The sequence below is a fragment of the Limulus polyphemus genome, unplaced genomic scaffold (assembly GCF_000517525.1).
Source record: "Limulus polyphemus unplaced genomic scaffold, Limulus_polyphemus-2.1.2 Scaffold700, whole genome shotgun sequence".
Classification (NCBI taxonomy): domain Eukaryota; kingdom Metazoa; phylum Arthropoda; class Merostomata; order Xiphosura; family Limulidae; genus Limulus; species Limulus polyphemus.
Genome location: NW_013666310.1, coordinates 402,503 through 425,590, shown reverse-complemented (window position 1 = coordinate 425,590; position 23,088 = coordinate 402,503). Strand labels below are relative to the sequence as shown.

The window sequence follows — 23,088 nt, the reverse complement described above, 5'->3', positions numbered from 1 at the left end:
TACAGGAATTTTGCACACTGTACTCTTCATACTGTTGCTTACATTAAGGTATTATGATGGAATTACCTGGCATTTTTTCTCAAGTAAATTAACAAATCTAGGAAAAAATAGCTAATCAATGGTATTATCTAATCATTTTTTAAAGAATTATTTATTTTCATCTAAACAAAAATATTTAATGGAAACTTCCCACGAACATCATTATTCAATACTGGGTTACCTTAACGAGAACATCTTCACAGTCTCTGGGAGGAATACCACAGCATGTTCCTTCGGCTATTCTCTCAGTTTCTTGCTTCACCTGCAAAATTTTGAATGCAAATAATTTTACACTTAAAGCTTACAAAACTCAACAAAATTTAATAACCTTGTTCTGAAATCATTAGCAGTCATTTTGACTTAAGCTTTAAAAAATTGTTTATAAAAAACTCAACAGTTATAAAACTAACCTTTTTGTTACAGAATTGATAAAACTTTAGATCACATAAAATAAATTCTGATTTACCTTTTAAGTATTTTAGGAATTCCAATTTGTTAACACATTTTCTCCTTTTTTTTTCCTAACAGCCTCTTTCAATACTACAAAATCTGTGACACTGTAATAATATATTTTCACTATGATACATTTTCACAGAAAATATTTTTCCAGTAGACATGAACTTGCAAATAATAAATGATCCCTTGGAAATATCTTACCTTTATTTTCAACTGTATATAGTAATCCAGGATAGCAAGGAGATTATTTAAGCTACAAGGCACCTCATAAATTATCAATCCAACATTCTCATCCCATGCCGCAAGATTTCCGAGGATAAAAAAAACCCGTACCACAATATCCTTTAAAAAACAAAAAGTTATGAGTAAGCTTGTTTTCTCAATATTCTCTAAAAAAAACATTGTAAAATTTAATATTACTGAAAGAACTAATTTTTCATGTCAAAATTTACTAGTGCAAAATAAGATCACATTCAGGTTCAATTTTACTTAGTAAGCACACTTAATTAAATTCAAATCCAATTTCTTTAATCTGAATGATAAAATACTGAGTTTACTCACAATATATTCAAAATATTTCACGATTTAGCTGGTATTGTTACCCAGTTTTACAAAACACCATTTCAAAAATTAACGTGTTCTTGTTTAAATGAGTTCCAATAGAAGTGACAGTGAGATATTAAAGCTTACATAGAGATATTTCAGTTTTTCAAAAGGTACTTCAGTGTGAAGTAGCACAACTAAAATGTTGGGTTTTTTAAGATTTGAATTCTTAAGGCATTCTGACATTTTCTCAGTATTTCTTAATTTTTTTGCATCATTTCCAGATTATCTAACTTTTATAGCCTTTGTGTCAGCCTGAATGAATGGAAAAAGGACAACAAACTTTAAATATTTCAATTACTGAAAATATTCAAAAATTAAAATTAGTTTACTTGATTTTGCTTGTGTTGTTGGAGAAGATCCATTAGAATTAAACAGGAAGATCCACAAACCAGCAACATTTCACATGATTGTTGTAGCACTGTAAGTTTGCTAGAATTGATAAGGTTAATTTTTTTTTCCAAGTTATATCAAAGAGCAAGAAACAAAATCCATTTTTTATAACAGAGAGATTTTGAAACAAAACCAAAATACACTTATACTATTCAGTAAAATATAGATATATTGTGGTATTCATTTTTATTAAAACTCTCATATCTTTCTATTAGTTTATAGTGAAAGAGCATTCTAGCTAGATTTAGTACTCAGGTTTTACATGTTGTAACAATTCCATATACTAATGAGCTGTGATCTCTGCTCTCACCATTCTAGCTAGATTTAGTACTCAGGTGTTACATGTTGTAACAGTTCCATATACTAATGAGCTGTGATCTCTGCTCTCACCATTCTAGCTGCAGGTTTTACATGTTGTAACAATTCCATATACTAATGAGCTGTGATCTCTGCTCTCACCATTCTAGCTAGATTTAGTACTCAGGTTTTACATGTTGTAACAATTCCATATACTAATGAGCTATGATCTCACCATTCTAGCTGGAGGCTATGAGAATGCTATCAAATGAAAATTTATATGTCTTTAATTACAGAAGAAAGCTTGGCATACGAAAGAGAAGTATACTTTTCAATGAAACCCCAATCAACTTTCTCTTACATCTAAGGCCATATAAAGGTCCTAACTTTTATGCATAACATTTGTTATCATCAACTTAGCTGAGCTGATGAGAGTATGGTATTTTCAGGTCAAACGTACTTCCCTTTGAGTAACAGGATAGGTCTGCAAAATAACAGGATGCTTGACCAAGATTTTTATTATGAAGCAATTCTGGATTCTCTAGCTTTGATCGAGTTTGAGAAAGAAATACAGAAACTGGAACTAACTGCACAAAAACACAAGGAACAATCTTTATTCAAGACACAAGCGCACTATATTTATTTATGAGACATGTTGAATGGTCACTGTTTACTTAAGAGCCGGATTCAGCAATATATCATTTTTCCTTATTATGCTCACATAGGTTTCTTGACTTCTGAGCCCCATATTTCACCCTCTCATTAACTTGTATTACTTAGATATTCTGAAACATTATGAAACACTGTATGAAGATGTTTTTCTGTTAAAAACTAGGTCATACACTCAAAACTGCGGGTTTGGCATTACAGTAAATGATGAGGTGTAGTAATCTAAACTCACATACAGGCATTTGATCTATACAAAACCTGGACATTGGATGTGGGACATGGAAGGATAAGTGTAGTGATCTGTTACAGGCAAAATTATAGTGACAAGACATAGTGTTGAAGACAAGGTAAAAAAAATGCTTTACTGAAGCAAAATATATGGTAATTGGTCATCTGGTGATAGTAGGATTATTGCAAATAAAAGAAATGTAAATAAATGAAAAGATTTATGCTGTATTTCAAAAAAAAGAGATAATGAGCAAGGTGTAACTGTATTTGATTGACTAAGAATGGAATAAAACAGCACGTGATTGGCTGGCACTAGTTAAAAGAAAACACAGTAACAGGACTTCACAATCAAGTTCTGATTCTTTAAAGTTTGTTTTTGTTTTTTGAATTTCGCGCAAAGCTACACGAGGGCTATCTGCGCTAGCCGTCCCTAACTTAGCAGTGTGAGACTAGAGGGAAGGCAGCTAGTCATCACCACCCACCACCAACTCTTGGGCTACTCTTTTACCAACGAATAGTGGGATTGACTGTCACATTACAATGCCCCCATGGCTGAAAGGGCGAGCATGTTTGGTGTGACGGGGATTCGAACCCGCGACCTGCAGATTGCGAGTCGAGTGCCCTAACCACCTGGTCATGCCGGACGTTTCTTTCAAGTCAAAAACAGACTGTCTTCCTGTATAGCTAGAATAAACCTAATGTTAAAGTTCAAAATTTCCACCTTGTATCTGACCAATCAAAAAATTGGCACCATAATGTGAAAATATCTCTGCTTCACATGGCAGTCACAAAGTCATGTAGGATACAATGTAACTATTCCATGAAATAGCAGATAAGCTCATTGACTGGTTAAGCTACAGAAAGTAACATCTCAGATTGAATTTAACACACGACCTCAACCAGATTTACATGTTCAAAATCAGAACTTAGAGAATTTGGAAAAAAGTTTATAGTATACACAAGTAAGAGTAAGGTATGTAGTATTTGGACACTACAGAGGAAACCATAATATTTGTTACCAATTTTTCAGTTTTTATGCTTTTTTTTTTAGAAATAATACTGTAAAAAGTCAAAATATTCATAGACAATCATCATATACATGAAATTATCTTATAATTAGACATTAAACACGCTGAAAACTCTTTACTTTGTAAACAACTGCTACCTCTAAACAAAATGCAAATGCCTGAAATTTTGTTTGCATTGACTTTATTTACCTTAAATTGGTATAAAAAACTTATATTTATTTAAATTAGATAACACTTGAATGACATCTCTGATAATGAATTTTGGTCAATAATCTTGCCAGTCCTCTTAATAAACCTATTCCTATGTTCCAAAATTATAATACTTCTGGCTATGTTTTTCTAATACTTTTTAAAAAATACATGATGTAAAACACTTGTAAGTTGTATAAAAACATGAAAGCTTTTCTAAAACAAAAATACTTTACACAAGGAAGCTGTACTAGCCTTGTTATTATCTCATCGAGACTAACCTCAGTGTTCGAATAATATTCAGAACAACATCCTTGTCATTCTGACACAACTGAAGAGTTAAACACATATCTTTCATTGCACATTCCTTCACTAAAGCCTGTTGTGAGAAGTCATTTTCAGCCAAATTTCTTAAGGTACCTGTAAGCTATTAAACTATTTTAGTACCACAATAAATATTTTTATTATAACCTTCACTGTAATGATATTTGCTGAAAATGGGCCTATTTTAGTATGGTACCTGTAAGCTATTAAACTATTTTAGTACCACAATAAATATTTTTATTATAACTTTCACTGTAATGATATTTGCTGAAAACGGGCCTATTTTAGTATCAGTATATATATACATTTTCTTAAATTGAAAATATATTTGTGATAGATATTTATCTCCTCTCACACAAAGCTTTCTTGACTTATACTGCTCTCTCTCTTTACAAATTTTCACTTGCCACTAAGCTTGATATTCTCACTTATCTGTGCATACTAACACACAAATGATTATGCAGCAACCCTCCATCAATAGGAGAGAGACACTACCACTATTGTAACTAGCACCCTCTCTAATCTTGCAGCTGTTAACCACTTTGAAACTGGTAAGATCACACCAAACCACACCAGAAGTGGGGAGGATGGGTGGGAAATGTGAGAAGAGGTAAGTATCTATCAGAAATACATTTTCAGTTTAAGAAAATGTTAACTTCCAATACAATATCTTACCTCTTGTCACAAAAAGTTAGAATCAAACATTGAACTGGTGGATGACTAGTGAGATGATCTCCCTTGAGGAAGTGCCTAAATAAAAACCATGAGGTGTGAGAAGGAACTAAAAACAACACACCTTGGGAGACTGCACCATTTCTGAACTAGGTATACTCTTTGCCCATTAGTAACATGTTGTTAAAAGGGCAGAAACAGAGGGACTCCAAGAAAAGTTACTGAAATAATGAGACCCCCCCCCTCCCACCTGGTGTAGAGTGGCTAGAATGCAACAGTCTGTAGAGGTGAGTCTGATCTCAACCAACATCTGGAATAGTACATTAGATCTGTGATAGGAAGAGGGTCCTATTCCTTTCATCTCAAGACAAGATAGTGGCAGGGAAGAGGTGCTTTTGTACCAAGAACCCATCTCTGCAGGCACTCACTTCCAATATAACCAGCACCAGATCCACCAGAAGCCGCCATCCAGCAGACAATAGGAAGTTGGAGGACACAGGTGAATGTACATCTCCAGTCCAAAACTTGGTGGCATTGGGAATTTTTCATCCATTTCACGCTAGGAGAAGGGTAATCAGCATTACACCAGCAGGAATTCATGTGTCTCATTCAGTGACAACCAACAATAGATTCACTGGGAACCAACATCCAGTGGACAGTACGAAGTGGGATGGCTATATTTGATGTATCTCCAGTCCAAAACCTGGCAACATTGGGAATTTATTGATGTGAAGAGTTATGTGTTTGGTCCGGCTCCAACCAATACCTGATCCCCAGGAACAGATATCCGGCAGAAGGTAAGAAGGAGGGCACCTCAGCTTGAGAGGCAAACTGCAATACATGGCAGAGTGCTACATCCAACACCTGGTGGCAAGTGACATTTTATATACGGTCCATGTTAGAAAGGGCATCCCACCACCTACACTGGCTGAATGTCACCATCCTACTCAGGAAGACAGGCCACCATGGTCCACCACCCCAGCAGCTAGGAACTGGTAGGTGACAAGGACACCCATACTCCTCAAGAAGAAGGAGAGAAAAAGTGTGTTGGAGAGTCTGGAGGACCACAGCACCAGAGACAATGCTATGGATGATCACAATACCCTATTTTGAAAAGTAGAGTGATCCTGTTAATGGAGTCGATAAACCAAGACCTAGCGATATCGGGAATTGTACATCAGGTCCGTGGTAAGAAGAGCCTCAAATGGCACAAATCATTAGAGATGGGCAGTAATTGCTGTCTGCTTTACACATGTTAGTCCACAAGTGTACAGTCCAGGACTACAAGGTATACCTACGAGTGGTCCTGCAGAACATCCCATCTCAATGGTGGGTGTAATATGACCTGGCATCTGGAATTATACATCAGGTCTGCAGTATGAAGAGTCTCAAAGTCACAGTCATCTAGCATGGTATATGATCACAGGTTGTACAGTGCATATTTAAGGCTAAATATACCTGGTCCAGCAACACTTGCCACAGAATGGAATCCAAATATGCAACAAAGGCCCCTGCAAAGAAAAGAAAATGAATGGAGTGCTTACCACCCACAGATAAACAGTTACAGTACTGATGATGTCTCCCAAGGCAAGATGGAAAGTGTATCCAGGGGCATGGTAAGGTGACAGATCTGATGGGAAGAAAACATGAAAAAGGCAACAATCATCAGGAGAAATGGAAGGGTAATATGAAAAAAGGTTATGGAAAAGGTGAGGATTTCACGAAAGAAACAGACAGACTCAGAAACCACGGAAGGGAACAGTATGTGTCATATACCATTGCAGAGCCCTGACAGGGCAAAGGAGGTGGGCAGGATCAGAACAGTCATAAAGGTGGTAAGGGAAAGAGGTGTGTGAAGGTATAAGTACCCTCTCAAGCAAGCTAAAGTCTTGGGCATAAAGGAATGATCAGGAAAGAGGAGAATGTATGAATTAAGGAAACAAAAACGTGACAAACATCAATCGCTAATACATCAGAACAACAATGTTTGCAAGACAACAAGAACAGAAACAAGGACTTCAAGGAAAGATGATATAATGAACACAAAGACAAAAGTTCCAATGGCCAGAGAAGAGCATGGAGGACCACATAGAGGTGCTAATCAGGAGGGGTAGCAGGGCTGGGAGGATAGGAAAAGCGGAAGGAATGAAACAACATGGATAAGACGACTGGCAACAGGAAAACACAAAGTCGGTAAACATGGCAGATAACACCACCCTATAGTCCACAACAGGAAACCGAAAGGCCCCTTTTAAAAAGCCAAGGCAAAAAAGAATGGTATGTGAGGAACAGTAGGATGGGAAGGATGATAACACCTTAGGACAAACCAACAGAAGTATGTGTACCACGTATGTTGGTAAACTGTCATGGAGAAAGGATGAACAGGACAGGAAATGAAGGAAGCTACATACAAAAGTCAGGCCTTTCAGGCAAGGGACTAGACAAAGCCACATGTGAAGATGGAGTGCAGTTACAGATGGATGACACATGCTGGAGTGTGGCTAATGGGGGTGTGTTGGAGTTAAAGGAAAAGAAAGGGGAGATGACACCAAAAACAGGCACTGCAGCATAAACCATGTGTGAGCTGGCCAATACAGAACCACCAGCAGATCACTACATGAAGCGATCTGAAGTATGGCAAGGACACATGGGAGGAGACAAATAGGAATATATGCATATAGGTACCAACCCAACCAATCCCGGCTGAGAGCATCAACTGCTCCTACCAAAGGATGAGAAATAGGAGACCAAAAATGGGGAAGTGGTGTATTAAAAAAACAAAAGCATTCAAACCTGGCCATCCCACAGAGCACACAAAACCAGAAAAGCATAAGAATTCGAAGACCACTTTAGCAGGGAGAATCTTGTCGGGATAAGATAACTGATCCGCAACCAGATTTAGGACACTCAGATTATGACATGCCAACAAAGTGATGTGATGGTAGTGGGCTCAACACAGAAGATCCAATGTTTGAAAACAGAGGCTTGTTAATCAATTGCTCCTTGCCCAGTGATGTATGAGATTACCATAGAAATGTCAGAGTGGAACATCATCAACCAGCCCCAAAGAGCCCAGAGGAAGTGAATGAAAGCCCAATAAACAGCAATAAGTTCCAAGAGATTGACATATAGAGAGGATTCAGAAAGAGACCATCGCCTGAAACCTCCTGAATGTCAAGATAAACCTCCAAATGAAAGAAAAGCCACTGTAAAAGATGACATTCCAGACAAGGAGGAGTAAGAGGTACATCCATGGTATTATTGTTCCAACTTAATCACCAGTCGAAGTCAGTCTGTAAGGGAGAGAGAGAGAGGAGTACCTAAGGGATTCCAAACAAGGCTCCATTGGAAAGTGGTCTTAGTAGGTCCCCCAAAATGACACACAAATAAAAGGCATGTTCCGGAGGGGGAAAAAGGCTGTCCAAATACAACACTTCCCGATCACTGAAAACCTTGATAGGACAATCCTCAGTTTGTTCTGACTGTTGCATGAAATTGGTCAACTCCCGAAGGACCAGAGCCATCACTTCATGGGCCAAGAACCGTGGTTCCAACCCGTTGGATGTGGTTGGTAATTTCACTGCAGCAGTAACAGCAGTTGTAGTTGTGACCACCCAAAACAGAGAGGAGGAGAGAAGTTAAATGAAAAATTCGTAACACTCCACAAAAGTGAATGAAAACAGTAAAGAACAATGTAATGAAGTAGTAAAACATTAAGAAAGTAAAACCTTTCGGATAAGTGGATCAAACCGTGAGTGAAAACACATCTATTCAATAAGACTGTCAATTGAGAAGTGATTAACAGCTGCAAGATTAGAGAGGGCACTGGTCATGATATGGGTAGTGTCGCACTCCTACTGGTGGAGGGTTGGTGCATAATCTTTTGCATGTTAGTATGCAGAGATAGGTGGGAGTATCAAGGCTAGTGGCAAGCAAAGATTCGCGTTGATAGAGAGCAGTATAAGTTGAGAAGGATTTTTGTGAGAGGAGGTAAAATATTGTATCGGAAAATATTTTTTATTACAACCTTTACTGTAACTATATATTAAAAATGGGAATATTATAAATGGGTACATTTACACATAATTATTGAAACTGATAATGTTATTAGTAGGTAACATCAGACAAATATTTAATATAAAGAACAGTTTCATCATATAAAACAGACTACACCACACACATTAGCTGAACTTGAACTACTGGTGAATCATATGGATATTTTTTCAGTAAGTTTTGAAAACTAGTAAATACTTTTATGCAATCAACTTCGTTTTCACACACTTCTTAATACCCTTAATTTTAATTTGTTTTTTAAATTCCAACTTGTCTGTGCAAAGCATTTTAAACATTTGTAAAGACAAATCTAAATGAGTTAGAAAATGATCCAACATATTCTGTAAAGTCTTACCTGAACAAGTATACTTGAATAAATCTCACCATCTCCACCATTTTGAATCTGCAATCATAATAAATTGCATTATTTGTTTTTATATAGTATTATCAATCACTGTTTAAACAAATGTAATTTGGTGTGTATCTCCAGTATTTTTCATTTCATTCTTTATTTATGCATTATTTGTTTTTATATAATATTATCAATCACTGTTTAAACAAATGTAATTTGGTGTGTATCTCCAGTATTTTTCATTTCATTCTTTATTTATGCATTATTTGTTTTTATATAATATTATCAATCACTGTTTAAACAAATGTAATTTGGTGTGTATCTCCAGTATTTTTCATTTCATTCTCCACCAGTGGGAAGAATTCAATCTTAGAATGCTAAAATTTCTTGCCATTAAGCTAGTAAAACCAACTCTTAAACAGAATATGGGCACACAACCATATCTTTAATTGTAAAAATATAAAGAATGAGCATAACATGGACCTCGATCATTTAGTACCAACTAACTAACATATAGCAAAAAAATTGCATATTAACAATCTCTGTCTGAACTTGTCTAAATTACTACAAGAACTAATTCCACATCTAATTCCAATTCTGGAAATGAGTCTACTGGACACATAGGTAAAATGTCATGAATAAATTCATTCTCTGATATAATTATATACTGTGATAAGCTACATGCTCCCATCTTATTATGCACAGTATTGGTCTCCAATTAGTTTTGCTGATTGGGTCAGAGTTGAGAGGGTAGGCAAAGGTTTGGTGAAGAGTTTTGTTTAACAATTAAAAAATTCAGGAATGAGGTGCTTTTTCACTATCTGATAACTTATTACATATTTAATGAATGTATACAGGCAAAATTTCTGTACTAAATTGTTATCAAACAATTGTTAACAAATGGGTGTGTGGGTCAGAAATCAAGGTTTCAGAAGATGGTTATAGCCCAAGAACTGAGTGTGTGGCTCAGAAATCACGATTTAAGAAGATGGTTACAGCCCAAGAATTGGGTGTGTGGGTCATACAGAAATCAATGTTTCAGAAGATGGTTATAGCCCAAGAACTGAGTGTGTGGCTCAGAAATCACGATTTAAGAAGATGGTTACAGCCCAAGAATTGGGTGTGTGGGTCATACAGAAATCAAAGTTTCAGAAGATGGTTATAGCCCAAGAACTGAGTGTGTGGCTCAGAAATCACGATTTAAGAAGATTGTTACAGCCCAAGAATTCGGTGTGTGGGTCATACAGAAATCAATGTTTCAGAAGATGGTTGATTTTTTACAGCCCAAGAACTTTATAAATGAAACAAAGCCTTATTTCACTTGCACACAAATAAGTAAGTTATGTTCACATCCACAGCAAAATTAACATCTTCTTAACAACTTCATTAAAATTCTGGCGTACCATAATATTTAGATTATTCAGTTGGTACAGCAAGAACTCCAAACAGCCTTTTTTCAATAAGTAGTTTCTGAGTTTTTCATTTCCAGAAAGCAGCTTCCAAGTTGCTGTTATATACATCATGGCATCGGAAGTAACTTCAGGATGGATTGTTTGAACAAATGCTAAATAGGTTGCTATAATAAAAATACACAATCCTAAATTAGTTCACATACCATGTTATCTTATCTATTTCTTAACAAAAATGCCTACAATTTGATTATACTTTCTACTTTTGATGTTTTAGTGGTTGTACTTGTCATTTTATTTATTAGCATAGTTGGCTTTAGTTTTTTACCTTTTGGTATTTAATGATTAGTCACCAGATTTATGAAAGGATTACACTAAGTGATTCTCCTATAAACAATGATGGTTTACTACGAAGTCTAACTAAGTTCTTGAAAGACTTAACCTTGTCTCCTACCACTGTCTGTTTGTTTGTTTTTTACTTATAAAAAATAGTAGATTCTTTTATGAAGCACAGCTATATGTTTGAAACATGTTTACATCCATAGTTAGTTTTTCTTCTGTCATCACTTTCTAAACTTCAGTAGGCTATCTACTGATATAAATAGTAAATACATTGCTATATTAACCTGTAAAAATTCTATTATTAAATAAAAGGCACGTATATTATATGAAGTTAAATAAAATTGACAACAAAAACTAAAAATCAAACCTAACTATACTTATTCATAACCCATATGTAAGACTACATAACATTTCTAAAGAGGTTGTTTTAAGGAAGAACATCTTATACAACACATATGATAAACACAGATATAAGCTAGATACAGGGTAATAAAAGCAAAAAAATGTATAAAATGTAAAAGGTATAACACATCATCTGAGAAATGAATTTAAACTTCTAAAACTTGAGTCATTTATTAAGTTTATTTATGATAGATGGATAAATATCTGAATCCTAGTTTTAAATGACAATACAAGAGTCATTAGGCTTATAATTCACCAAATAGTACGTCAATATAACTTCATTAATACTACATGTATCTCCTGATATTCAAAGATTGTAAAACCCGAAGATCACACCCCTGGTTTCAAATTTCTCACTTGCTAGTTACAATATTCCACAAGTGGATACTTGCATGTGACAAAGAATTACATTAAAATATAAAACTAACATTAAATTATTGAATGTTTGAAGTCATTACATGCTGATTCCTGTTTGATTGGGATCATTTTCTCTCTTTATTATGCATTAAATGCAGATTTTCCATCCGATTATTTCCATCCGCAAAATTTGAGCTCTTCACCAATCATCTCCATTACAGTAAACAAAGATTATTAATGTTGTCCCTGAGAGATAATGAATAGATCAATATAAATTTCTCCTGAAACTCAAACATTAACGCAGAGATCATTAAAAGGACTCTCAGTTATGCCATGTCAAATACCAAAGAAATAAATTGCCTGAACACACATTACAGTTGCACAAGTTCAACCATACAAGAACAAAGGTAAGAAGTTCTTATGCAGTAGTATCTGCAGAATATAGAAATCAACCTTGTCTGTAAAGCTCTGGCTGACAATTCTCACTGTTGCACAATAAGTTATGGAACTCTTAATTATATCATAATGATTATTGGTCATGAAACTGTATCTACTGTCTTACGTTGAAGACTAGTAATAGTCAATGAAGTTTAATTGCGATTAAACTTGCAATAACAACAGTATGAAGTAAAAACTATTCTCAGCATTGGAAGGGAAAAAAAAAGAAGCTCAGAAGTGACAAACCACATCACCACACTTTTTTCTTTAAATGAAAAACACTATACAAGTAACACACAATTCACCAGTTATTAAAGAGGGCCTGCCCTTTGAAAAACTACTTACAAACAGAATAAAAACGATGATATCAATATAACTTGAGAGAATGGTAAACTTATGTTTCCAGTGGTAAAATATTATGGTACTGTACCTAAACATTTTGTGCTAAGAAAAAGGCTGTCATTTTTTTCTTCTTTGCTGATCTTGTACACAGCTTTACAAACAGATGTTAAATTTCTCCCACTCACCTTCAGCTAAAGAAGTAAACATTATTTTAAATGAAACACCTGTAAAGATAATATCAGGATACATGTAAGTAAAATTATACAAAAAGCTAGCCAATAAATAATACTGTAAAAATATTTAATTTAAAAATGCAAATAGTACTGGTAAATAAACATTTATAATCAAGAAAACAATAAATACTTCAAGTAATCAAATATGTCATAAAAAACATTAGCTAAATATTTAAGTTATAAGTTTAAAATAAATATTGATAACACAATTGAGAAAAAAGGATCAAGATTTCAAAACAATAAATATTTAACACAATCATTAAAGAAAGACAGATGTAAGTCATTTCGATAAATAACCATTTATTTTTCAGGCTAGTCTTTGCTAATTAATGATTGTTAATCAAATTATATTTCAAATAACATTTACACTTAAGGTTTTATCAAATATATGAATACTTAATTACCTGAGTTTTTAAATTATATTACAAAAAATATAATTATTATTTATCAAAGTAACCTTGTAATAATCTCAAGTAATTTGCTGCTACAACCAGAATTAGACAAATTATAATACATTGACAACCACAGAAATCCAAAGTGTGACTTTCAAACTATTGAAATATGTGTCTGGCCAGAACTTGAAACTAACATTAATGAACAATACAATACATAAATACAAAAGTATTTCAATAAATAAATAAAGAAATCAGGAACAAAAAGAATCAGACAAACAAAAAAACCTAATTCCAAAATATCAACATTCCATTGTATATAAACTACAAGATCACTAACAACACTGAGTAATAACCATCGATAATACCCTTCAGTTATACCTTGTGAACTAACTTGTTACGGCTAACTTGTAGGGTTTTATTCACTTGTTAGATCACAAATCATGTGATCGTAATTTACATACTCTTGTGCATAATATCTGTACATAACTTACATACTCCTGTGCAACATTAATGATATCTGTATGTCACTGTTATCGGAAATGTCAGTCTCAAAATACACTCAAAATAGACATTTCAAATGTAACTAAAAATTCATAGATAAAACTAAACGATAGACAGACTAATAAATGAATGATAAACAAAATCATAACCAAATAAAAACAGAATTTGCTATCTCACAACCAGTTGTTAAGAAATGTTATTTTTCTCTCTAATCATCAAAATTATAAATTATGGAAACAAAAAAGTAAAGCCCACACTATTCTTGGATTTGTTACCTAACTCCAAGTTTAGACCAATTTCAGGAATTCTGCTCCTCATCAACAACCCTGTATGACAGCAAACTGAAGAACAGTGCTAGGTCCCTTGTAGAAACAAACTATACTCAAACACTGAACACTTAATCTGTTGAGTTGCAAGTCTCATATAACCATATCAAATGATAGTTTAGCTATTCCCCCAGCAACCTTGTATCAAGTGAGAGTTTAGCGTAGATGCCCATGTGATCTGAATACTGGATCAGTTATCTCAACCAGCAGAATACGAGTCTCTTAAATCTCTCAAGTAGCTTAAATTATGAAATGAGGTTCATCTAAAATAATAATATTTTTCAGTAGTTTCACTCCTATTTTCGAATTTGTAAAGATAAGTTGTATTTTTCCTTTTATTAATGAGTTTTGTTATTCACATAGCAGTCATCATGGCTTAAGGAAAATCTCATTTTCAGCAAGAGTCGAGTTGTGCACCAATTTTTGTCAATGACAGAGCCAATCCAACTTGAAAACAACCAAAATTAAATATTTAATCCTTATTTAGTAGAATAACACCCTTAAACATCAGAATTCTTTAACGTGCCCTACAAATAGCCAAACTCTTAAGTGATGCATGGCTACCAGGCATACATTCATACTCTCATTTAGTCCATGAATAGCCTCTGTACGGTTTCATAGATTTGTGTCATAAACAATAAATGCTGACTTCACACAATAATAGAAACAGATCTTCAAGCAGTGCTTGCCTCATATAAATTCCTATATTGAACTGACTTTTATAATTAAAAGGAAAAGCAAAGAATTCTATTTCTGTAAGTATACATTTTTTTTACAGACTGAAGCTTTCAAAACCAGGCTTTCATAGACTATTACAAGCTCTTAAAACTATTATAAAGGCTTTGAAGGTTACACTTCTGGAAAAAAGTTTTAAAGGTTTACTAGGACGCCTGTAAATATTTATGAGATCAATAGGTACCAATAGGTGACATAGTTTTGATCTGTCAATGATAAGCCTCTTATGGTCCCTCATATACTTGGTAATATTTAATTAGTTAGTTACAATGAAACTCATGCATATTTCATGAAAATAAAACATTGATTTTGAAAAAATTTTAGCATGAGAAAAAGTAAAAAGATAACTTTTGTCCCTTTTATACACCCTATAACAACCAGGAACTATAAAATAAGAATTAGATGACATTTTTAGGAACAACAACCAAGTAAACCATAGTCACAAGTATGTACATTTCATGTGTCACCTGGTGGTCAACACTCTATTTCCCATAATCCTCTGCCTGAATGATTTTATTAGCAGAATCACTATTTTACTACTAATCAAGAAAGAGACAGTGATAAAAGAATTATCATTGCCTGAACTATTTTAAAGATATATTCCATTCAGAAATTGTTAATCAAATAAAATTACCCCGAAAAGAATTGAAGCAAGATCTGAATTTACTAATTTAATTAACATTGACCTGAAATATGACTCTGGCCACTAAAAGACTTTTCTGGGGTTGAGCTGGATCTAACAGCTTGTATAAAACTCTCAGAAGTGAGCTACGGAGTTTGAAGCTCTGCTCTTTCAGTCCACTCTCTTCCAGAAGTCGATATAATTGCTGAAGTACTTTTTCTACGTGTGGGTCAGTTTTATCTTAGAAGTAAAGAAAAACTGAGCAATAACAAAAAAGAATTACATTAGATAAAAAATTATTATCAAAGATACCAGTGCATGAATATTTTTCTTCAAAACAATAACTTGGTTTCAGAAGACATTTCTACAATTCTTTGTGCAGAAGCTTATTGCAATCATATCAATGGCTTAAAACCTCACAGTTTAAAATAGCAAATGTTAGAACATCAGTAGAATGTGAGATTACAACATTAGTGAACCATGATTTATAGCTGAGTTACATAATTAAATTATCATGTTAGTGTATCAGTGTGAACTTTACGATAATGCAATTTAGTTTTCAAAATATTACATATTTGATTTTTGTCACAGTATAAAATACCTTAACAAACACAATAATATTTAGTGGTGGTAGAGTTAATTACATGATGTATTTTCAAAGTTACATTTTGACTGATTCATTATTCAAAGGATGTAATTTATCATATGTGCAAAAAAACTCTGATTACAAGTTTTGTAGCAAAAACATTTGTTGATTTCATAAACCCCAAGATTATTCCACGAACAATTTAATGCTATGCATTATAAACATATCTTTTAACTTACCGTTATAGCTTTTTTAGACCACATACAAGTATACATTTTCATTTACCTTCATATCTATCCATATTTAGCTGTTCCATTAGTGCTGTTAATCTTTGCACAAGTTTTTGGGTTTCAGGATCCTTTTGTTTGACATATCCATTATCAGGTATAGTTCCATCTTTAACATTTTTCAAGATACCAATATCAACATCTTGTTTAGTTGTGTCCCCAGATGCTCTTCTCCTGACTGTAATATTTCTAATTAATGAAAAAATGGATAAACATTATGAAATTTTGGTAAAAGGTTGTCATGTTTTTTTTATATATATGTATGAAGTTTTATGAAACTAACCTAATAACCATAAATCACAGAAATTAAAATAAGATAATTCAAAGATTAAATTATGCTGACTAAAGTGGAGATTAGATATGTGAAAACTTATATTTATAAGTGAAGAGTAAAGTTGTGTTTCAAGTGAAAGTGGACTATGTCTTCTTACTACACCATCAAATTTCATTCACCAATGGCTTCTTGCAGCTAACACTACATTTATTAGTCTATTCCATCTATTGACTAATTCATTCTGCCATTAGATTTATTCAAACAACAAATAATTCACTGAATAAAAACAAATGTTCACTTCCACATGACTTAATTAAGTAACTGATGTTGTTGGTTGTGATAAAATTGAAATCAGCAGATCCTCATCTTAACACTACACTACAATATTCAGACATACATTTTAGGATGACAAATTTGGCAAGTTCCTAATACAGATCTAAGAGTAATACACAATTTTCAAACCAAAAAAATAAGTTCACTATCACATTCTTCTGTTGCTTTAAATAAACATCATGATTTTACAAAGCTGCCATTATTACACTGTCTTATTCTTTCAGTTAATACCAGTCAATTGCCAGTCTGTGGTGTATTTACCGCTCTGGTAAAGATACCACCTACTAGCTTTGATTAACCCAACTACCTCTAGAGCATCAAAACTCACGGTCAGGTCTAGTGGGGTGGGAGTAGCAGGGGGTTATTAAGACAAGTTGAAGCCAAGACTAACTGAAATATAGAATGTATGAGTAATGTAGAAATAAATAAACATATAAATGTAGGAAACAGTAAATAAATATTTTAATTATTTAACTAATACATAAAATGTAGCAATACATACACATATCAATATAATTTTTAATTCTGAGAATATTTATTTAGTCATTTACTTATTTATTTTTAATTTTGGCATAAAATATCCTACATACAAATGAGCATTAAGAAACTGAAGAAAACATGATAATACTAATAATATTCCTTATTAATCCTTACTAATATAAAAACTATCTTTCAGATTAGGTTACACAATTAAAAAATAAACTGAAGCAATTTCTAATAAACAAAACAAAAAGTGTTAACTGTATTTGAACCAGATCAGATTGAACAAATTTTTACAACCTTTTTTTCAAACAATGTCCAGGTTGTTTGTTCTCATGTACATCTCTACTGCTTTCCTCAAAAAAATCTTGACTATTTTCTTTGAATTTTTCTCTCTCAGTTTCAGTCTTTATGATATTTTCTTTCACTGTGTATCCTATATAAAGTCAACAATATTAATTTGTATGAATAATTAAATCCATGAAACTCACAATATAAAGTAAATTTAAACAGTGCAATTATCAAATTATCATTTTAAGTTACACAGAAAGGTATATTTAAGCTAAACAACTACTGACATACTAATGAAGTTTTCATATATTTCCTTTTTATTGATCTAAAAGTTATTATACAAATTTAATTAATTTGAAAGCGTTCAGGCTATGTGGTTTTGTATTTTTTGTGTTTAATTGAATTTTTTAACCTATGTATGTTTCCTAACATCATACAATAATTATTTGTTATTGCATTATGTGATACAACATTTTGTCTTTTGTTTCATTACACTCATTATGTAAAAAAAAAGATAATTAGGCTGTAGCTAACAATTTTATACCTTATTGAGTAATTTTATATTTTTGACTTTTAAAAATATGAAAGGTGGGCCTTTCTTCAACAGCAGCAAACTGATGAAGAAAGGTCCACCTCTCGAAAGTGCTCGGGTTTTGGGGTTTTGTATTAAATAATTATTGTAATATGTGCTTAAATAAGAAAATAAGAATTTGGTCAGTATCTTCAATTACTGACTAGCAGTTAAAAGATCAATCACTTTATTAACAGATAACATTGATAAGAATTTTGAACAGGAAAAAATTATAACTTTCCTTCCACTTGGTTATACATTGAGCTGAATTTTAAGTACTTTCTGAAATATCTACTTACCAAAGCAATGGTTCATTCCATTATTGTGATCATTTCTTGTTGGCTTACTTCTATCCAAATTGACTATTGGCACTTGCTTTGCTATAGGTTCAAGCTGAAGTTCAGTTTGGTCAGTATCTTCAATTACTGACTAGCAGTTAAAAGATCAATCACTTTATTAACAGATAACATTGATAAAAAATTTAATATCAACATAAAATAACAAATTTGTTTTGTATTTAAAGGTTAGAATACTAAGTCATAAAGTTTTGATACCATGGAATTTGATGGACTACTGTGTAGTTAAGAGCACTGAATTGCTTTATCTGGCTCAACAAGCCAAAAATTTACAAACATCTAAACACACACCTTGATATTAATGTTTTTCTGTCATAAGAAAGATAGTTGAAGAAATTAAAAACACAATAATTCAATGTCACCACATTCATGTCAAGTCCATAATAAAGTTATAATGGGCACTTGTAACACATAGACATCCATGTACAGTGAAGAATCTGCAGAAGATCTGTCGAGAAGATTGTTTAAGGAATCTGTGGTGCTAGAAATAGAGAGTATTGAGTACAATCAATGATGAAAGACGTAGAAATACTGAAAGCACAGCACTTGGAAAATCGTTCTTATAAATTAAAAATAAACTAAAATTTAGTTTCACTGTTTTTATGTGCAATATACAACTAGTGTCATGTTTCTAATGTGGTGCTTAATTTGTAATTATTTTTCTAAAAATACAGAACAATAAATAAAAGATATGTAGAAAAACAATGATTTCTAGAACTTACAATAATTTGTACTTGTACATTGTACTTGCTAAGCGTCGTTTATTCTCCCAAGTGGAAGGGGAAGACAAATTAATTTTTGTAGATTTCAAAGATGTATTTTAGAAAACCAAAAAATTATCAATTACTATACTGGTACACATAAAATCACTAATTTATCTGGCTTTCTAAGTAGGCTATATGTGGGTTAAAAAAATTTCATTTCTGTTCAGACTTCAGCATTTGCAGTAAAACTCTGGCTTTCTCTTTAAGCCAATTACAAATGACTGTCAGATTTATGTAGCTTGGAATGTGTTATTTTTATTGGTTATAAACATGTACCTAAGAGAAGTAGGTGTGAGTACGTATGAGGTTTAAAAAATGTAGTAGTGGGAAGGGCTATTCTGGTGTATTTGCTAAATATATTGATATCTCAGGTGGGAGTTTCTTATTTTATACTCTAGCTTGTCACTGTCTGAAATCTGAGTTTCTAATTTGTTATCTACTATAGACATTGTATGGTAACATAATACAATATAAACTGACAAATAAGACATGAGAAGATGCCATGTGACGCACACAAAAAAGGATAGTTCGTATTTTGTTTTTAATATTCTCTTTCAAATTAAGACATTAAACATGCATAATATTAAAGTTGTTTAATTATATTTTGAAAATAACTCGCTAAAATTACATGCACCCTTTGACCTGACCATAGCAAGAAGATAAGGATTAAGTTATTTCATACCTTTTTTCCCCTCAAAGGGATCAATTTAACACCAGTTGTTGGTCTGCTTTCTAACGGATCATACTGCAAAGCATCAATGCTGAGAACAGAAAACATTATAAATATAACAATATTAAATCAAAACAATAATTCTTAGAATTAAAACTAAGTCACAAACTAAGTCACTAAGTTACGAAGAGAAGGCAAGCAACAAAAACGTGGACAATCCCTCGCCCCAACCTGAAGAAGCATAAAATGCAACAGATCAAACTCAAAATTACAGGACCTGTCATGCCACACTCACGAAACATCGAATTCCCAGTCTGTGATTTCAAATGGAAATCCTAACTTCCAAACCTGAGAGGCAAGGCAACACCTCCTGTCCCCAGAATTACGACAAGGATATGGAAGAAAATAAGTCCCACCTATAGCACAGGAATTACAAGGTCCCTCTTCCATGATCGTCGAAACGAAAAGAATGACCAAAAAGAAGGGCCATGCTCAACTCAACCATACAGTGAAGTGTCATCTTTTGACAAGGAGACTCCTGCATTGGCTGATCCTGCTCATACCATACATTTGAGAAAATCAAATTTGGTAGGATGGCACCCAGCTTTGCCCTCTTCTCCTTGAGTGGAATAATGAGTTCAAGCATCATTCAAGAAAAAAAAACCTCTGTCCACCACCCCAGTAACTGGAAACTTGGAGTGGTAAAGAATCCCACACTCTACTAAGAGAAATGGGGAGGGGAACACTTGCATTGGGGAGTCCCAAGGAACGATTCTCCAGAGATAGTGCAATAGGTGAGCCACATTCCCTATTTTGAAAAACAAACCGACCCTGATTTATTCATTCTATGGGTCAGCAGGGATGGGCAAAATACCCTTAAGCTTTACTCATGATAGTCCATGAGTGGCAGTCCAGTAGTGTATTTGTCTGTGTGTTATAATTATTTTATTGGTCAACTGGTAGCTAGTACTAATTTGGAAATATGAATACCTGACCAGGGAACACCCGCCACAGAGTGGGATCCAAATGAAAAGGATAAGAGGGTCCCTGAAAAAGAACAGAAATAAACAAAAAAAAAATGAAGTCACTCCCCTCTTTTATAAACTAGCCGGGGCATGGAGAATAGCCATAGGGGGTAGCTGAAAACCTTCTAAGGAGACAACTGTGTTCCTCCAATGAAAGCCCAAAGAAACAATACACACCAACTGATGAACCCAACCTGTCAAAGAGACAGAGAATAAGTCACATGACACATTAGGATCCCAATGGATAAACAAACGGTGATGTGAACTCCAAAAATTCTTCAGTACACACAATATAAGAAGAGCCTGAACTGGGCATAAGAGAAGATCTGGATCTGAGCATTCATAACAATGAGAAATGAAGGGAAGATGGATAGGAGAGAAAGCCTTATTTCACATCAACAACCAATCATAAAAAGTAGTTACATTTCTGAAAAACATTACACTTCAAAAATATTCATTGATCTTTAAAAATTGAAAATTGCAATGACTAAAAAGATAATAAATTTCAAAACCAACCTGGAAATACTAGGACGGCGATGAAGAAGAGGACTTTCATTCTGCAACCTTTAAAGTAAAACACAAAAATACCTTTAAAAATTAATGCGCATTTCAGTAATGTATTAAAACTGAGAAAGAATAAAATGTAAGGACTTTATTGTACAAATCTACATATTCACCATAAACTGAATAAATTTCAGATGCTAAATAATAATAACGAATTGGTTCAGAAATGCAATGAAAAATTCTTGATATTTGTGTGGAATTTTTTCATTACATGTAGTTTTAGAATTTAATACAATATGTGGATAAAAAAAAAGAGAACCGAATAAGAAATCAACTACTAAGCATTTAATTAAAGAATTCAATTATTGAAAATTCTGCAAGTACTGGCCACAGCATTTGAACGTAGTAACAACTGAATGACAAAAACTATTTTAAACTAGTAATTAATGATCTATTTCAAATATCTTAACTATTTTTGAACCTGAATCAGATCTTATCCAGTATACTTCTTTAATACATTCAAATAAACAGCAGATTTACTCACACTTTCCTCTACAATTATAACCTTTTTCTTACATAACACCAACATTTACATCGCACCAAATTTTCTTCCATATTCCTACAAATAAAATTCTCATTCACACCTTGTGACAATAATGTTCATCTCTTCAATTATAAATTTAAAAATCAGCTGCTCTAAAAGTAACAAAAATTCTCCAGAACATCAGCCCTACCCAACTAAGAGATTTCAAGATGAATTCCTAACCAAATTGGCTATGTTAATTCAATGATTAGCATATTCAGATTGCTAGACCTTTTGACACATCAAATTACTAAACTGCACAGTACATCTTGTTAAGAATTAGTTACTTTAACGTAAATTAAATTCAAAAGAAGCATTTTGATGCTTCCACATATTTAATCACAGGCCTATTAAATAGCAGAATTGCTATTATTCCCTTTTTATTTTCTGAAAACGTGTCATAAAGTGATGTCTGGTGTATTTAAAACTATGTGTATTTGGAAAATTAATTAGTAATATTATTGTTCCTAATGGTATAATTTTATTTTCTCTACAGTGTTTAAAAGCTTACGTTTCAATAAATACACTTGGATGAACAATATACACGTAATTATTAAGTGTTATTCACTTTAATTCAGATGTGTATAGGTATTAAAAGCATATAAATAAAAATTATATGGTTAAACATTTAAGTATTACAACTTTCCCAAAGAAAACTAATGTGAAACAGTGGACAAAAACAAACAAACAATGTCACTTAATACAAGGATGACTTCAAATATTAATCTAACCTTTTCTTTTCAGCGGGGGTAAAAGGTCGTTTGGTCTCAACACTTCTTATTGCAGCTCGAGCTTCACTCACTATCTCCGCACTGGTTTTTCGGTTTTTGGGAAGAGCATAAAATGGTCGTTTGCTTGATTTATTCATCTTCATTTAGTTTATCTTTGTTTCCACTCACATTAACTATGAAAAATAAAGAATATCTATTTAAAAATATCTGCTAAATAAAAATACATTT

General features: G+C 33.1%; 1 protein-coding gene across 4 annotated transcripts in view; it reads right to left on the bottom strand.

The window, feature by feature from the left end:
* The window catches only part of LOC106460066 (armadillo repeat-containing protein 2-like), a 37,562-nt gene that overhangs the window by 10,424 nt on the left and 4,050 nt on the right, over positions 1 to 23,088 (bottom strand). For 2 of the 4 annotated variants that reach the window (XM_022386682.1, XM_022386683.1), the window contains exons 2-15: positions 22,861 to 23,033; positions 21,559 to 21,606; positions 20,030 to 20,108; positions 18,527 to 18,656; positions 17,666 to 17,801; positions 16,277 to 16,467; positions 15,470 to 15,645; positions 12,682 to 12,784; positions 10,707 to 10,879; positions 9,307 to 9,354; positions 4,184 to 4,329; positions 1,431 to 1,530; positions 697 to 837; positions 221 to 301 (exon numbers count right to left, since the gene is read on the bottom strand). In XM_022386682.1, the coding sequence (XP_022242390.1) occupies positions 221 to 301; positions 697 to 837; positions 1,431 to 1,530; positions 4,184 to 4,329; positions 9,307 to 9,354; positions 10,707 to 10,879; positions 12,682 to 12,784; positions 15,470 to 15,645; positions 16,277 to 16,467; positions 17,666 to 17,801; positions 18,527 to 18,656; positions 20,030 to 20,108; positions 21,559 to 21,606; positions 22,861 to 23,003 (1,695 nt within the window). In that variant the 5' untranslated portion in view covers positions 23,004 to 23,033. The remainder of the gene's footprint in view (positions 1 to 220; positions 302 to 696; positions 838 to 1,430; positions 1,531 to 4,183; positions 4,330 to 9,306; positions 9,355 to 10,706; positions 10,880 to 12,681; positions 12,785 to 15,469; positions 15,646 to 16,276; positions 16,468 to 17,665; positions 17,802 to 18,526; positions 18,657 to 20,029; positions 20,109 to 21,558; positions 21,607 to 22,860; positions 23,034 to 23,088) is intronic. The other 2 variants (XM_022386685.1, XM_022386684.1) reach the window with 2 other exon arrangements.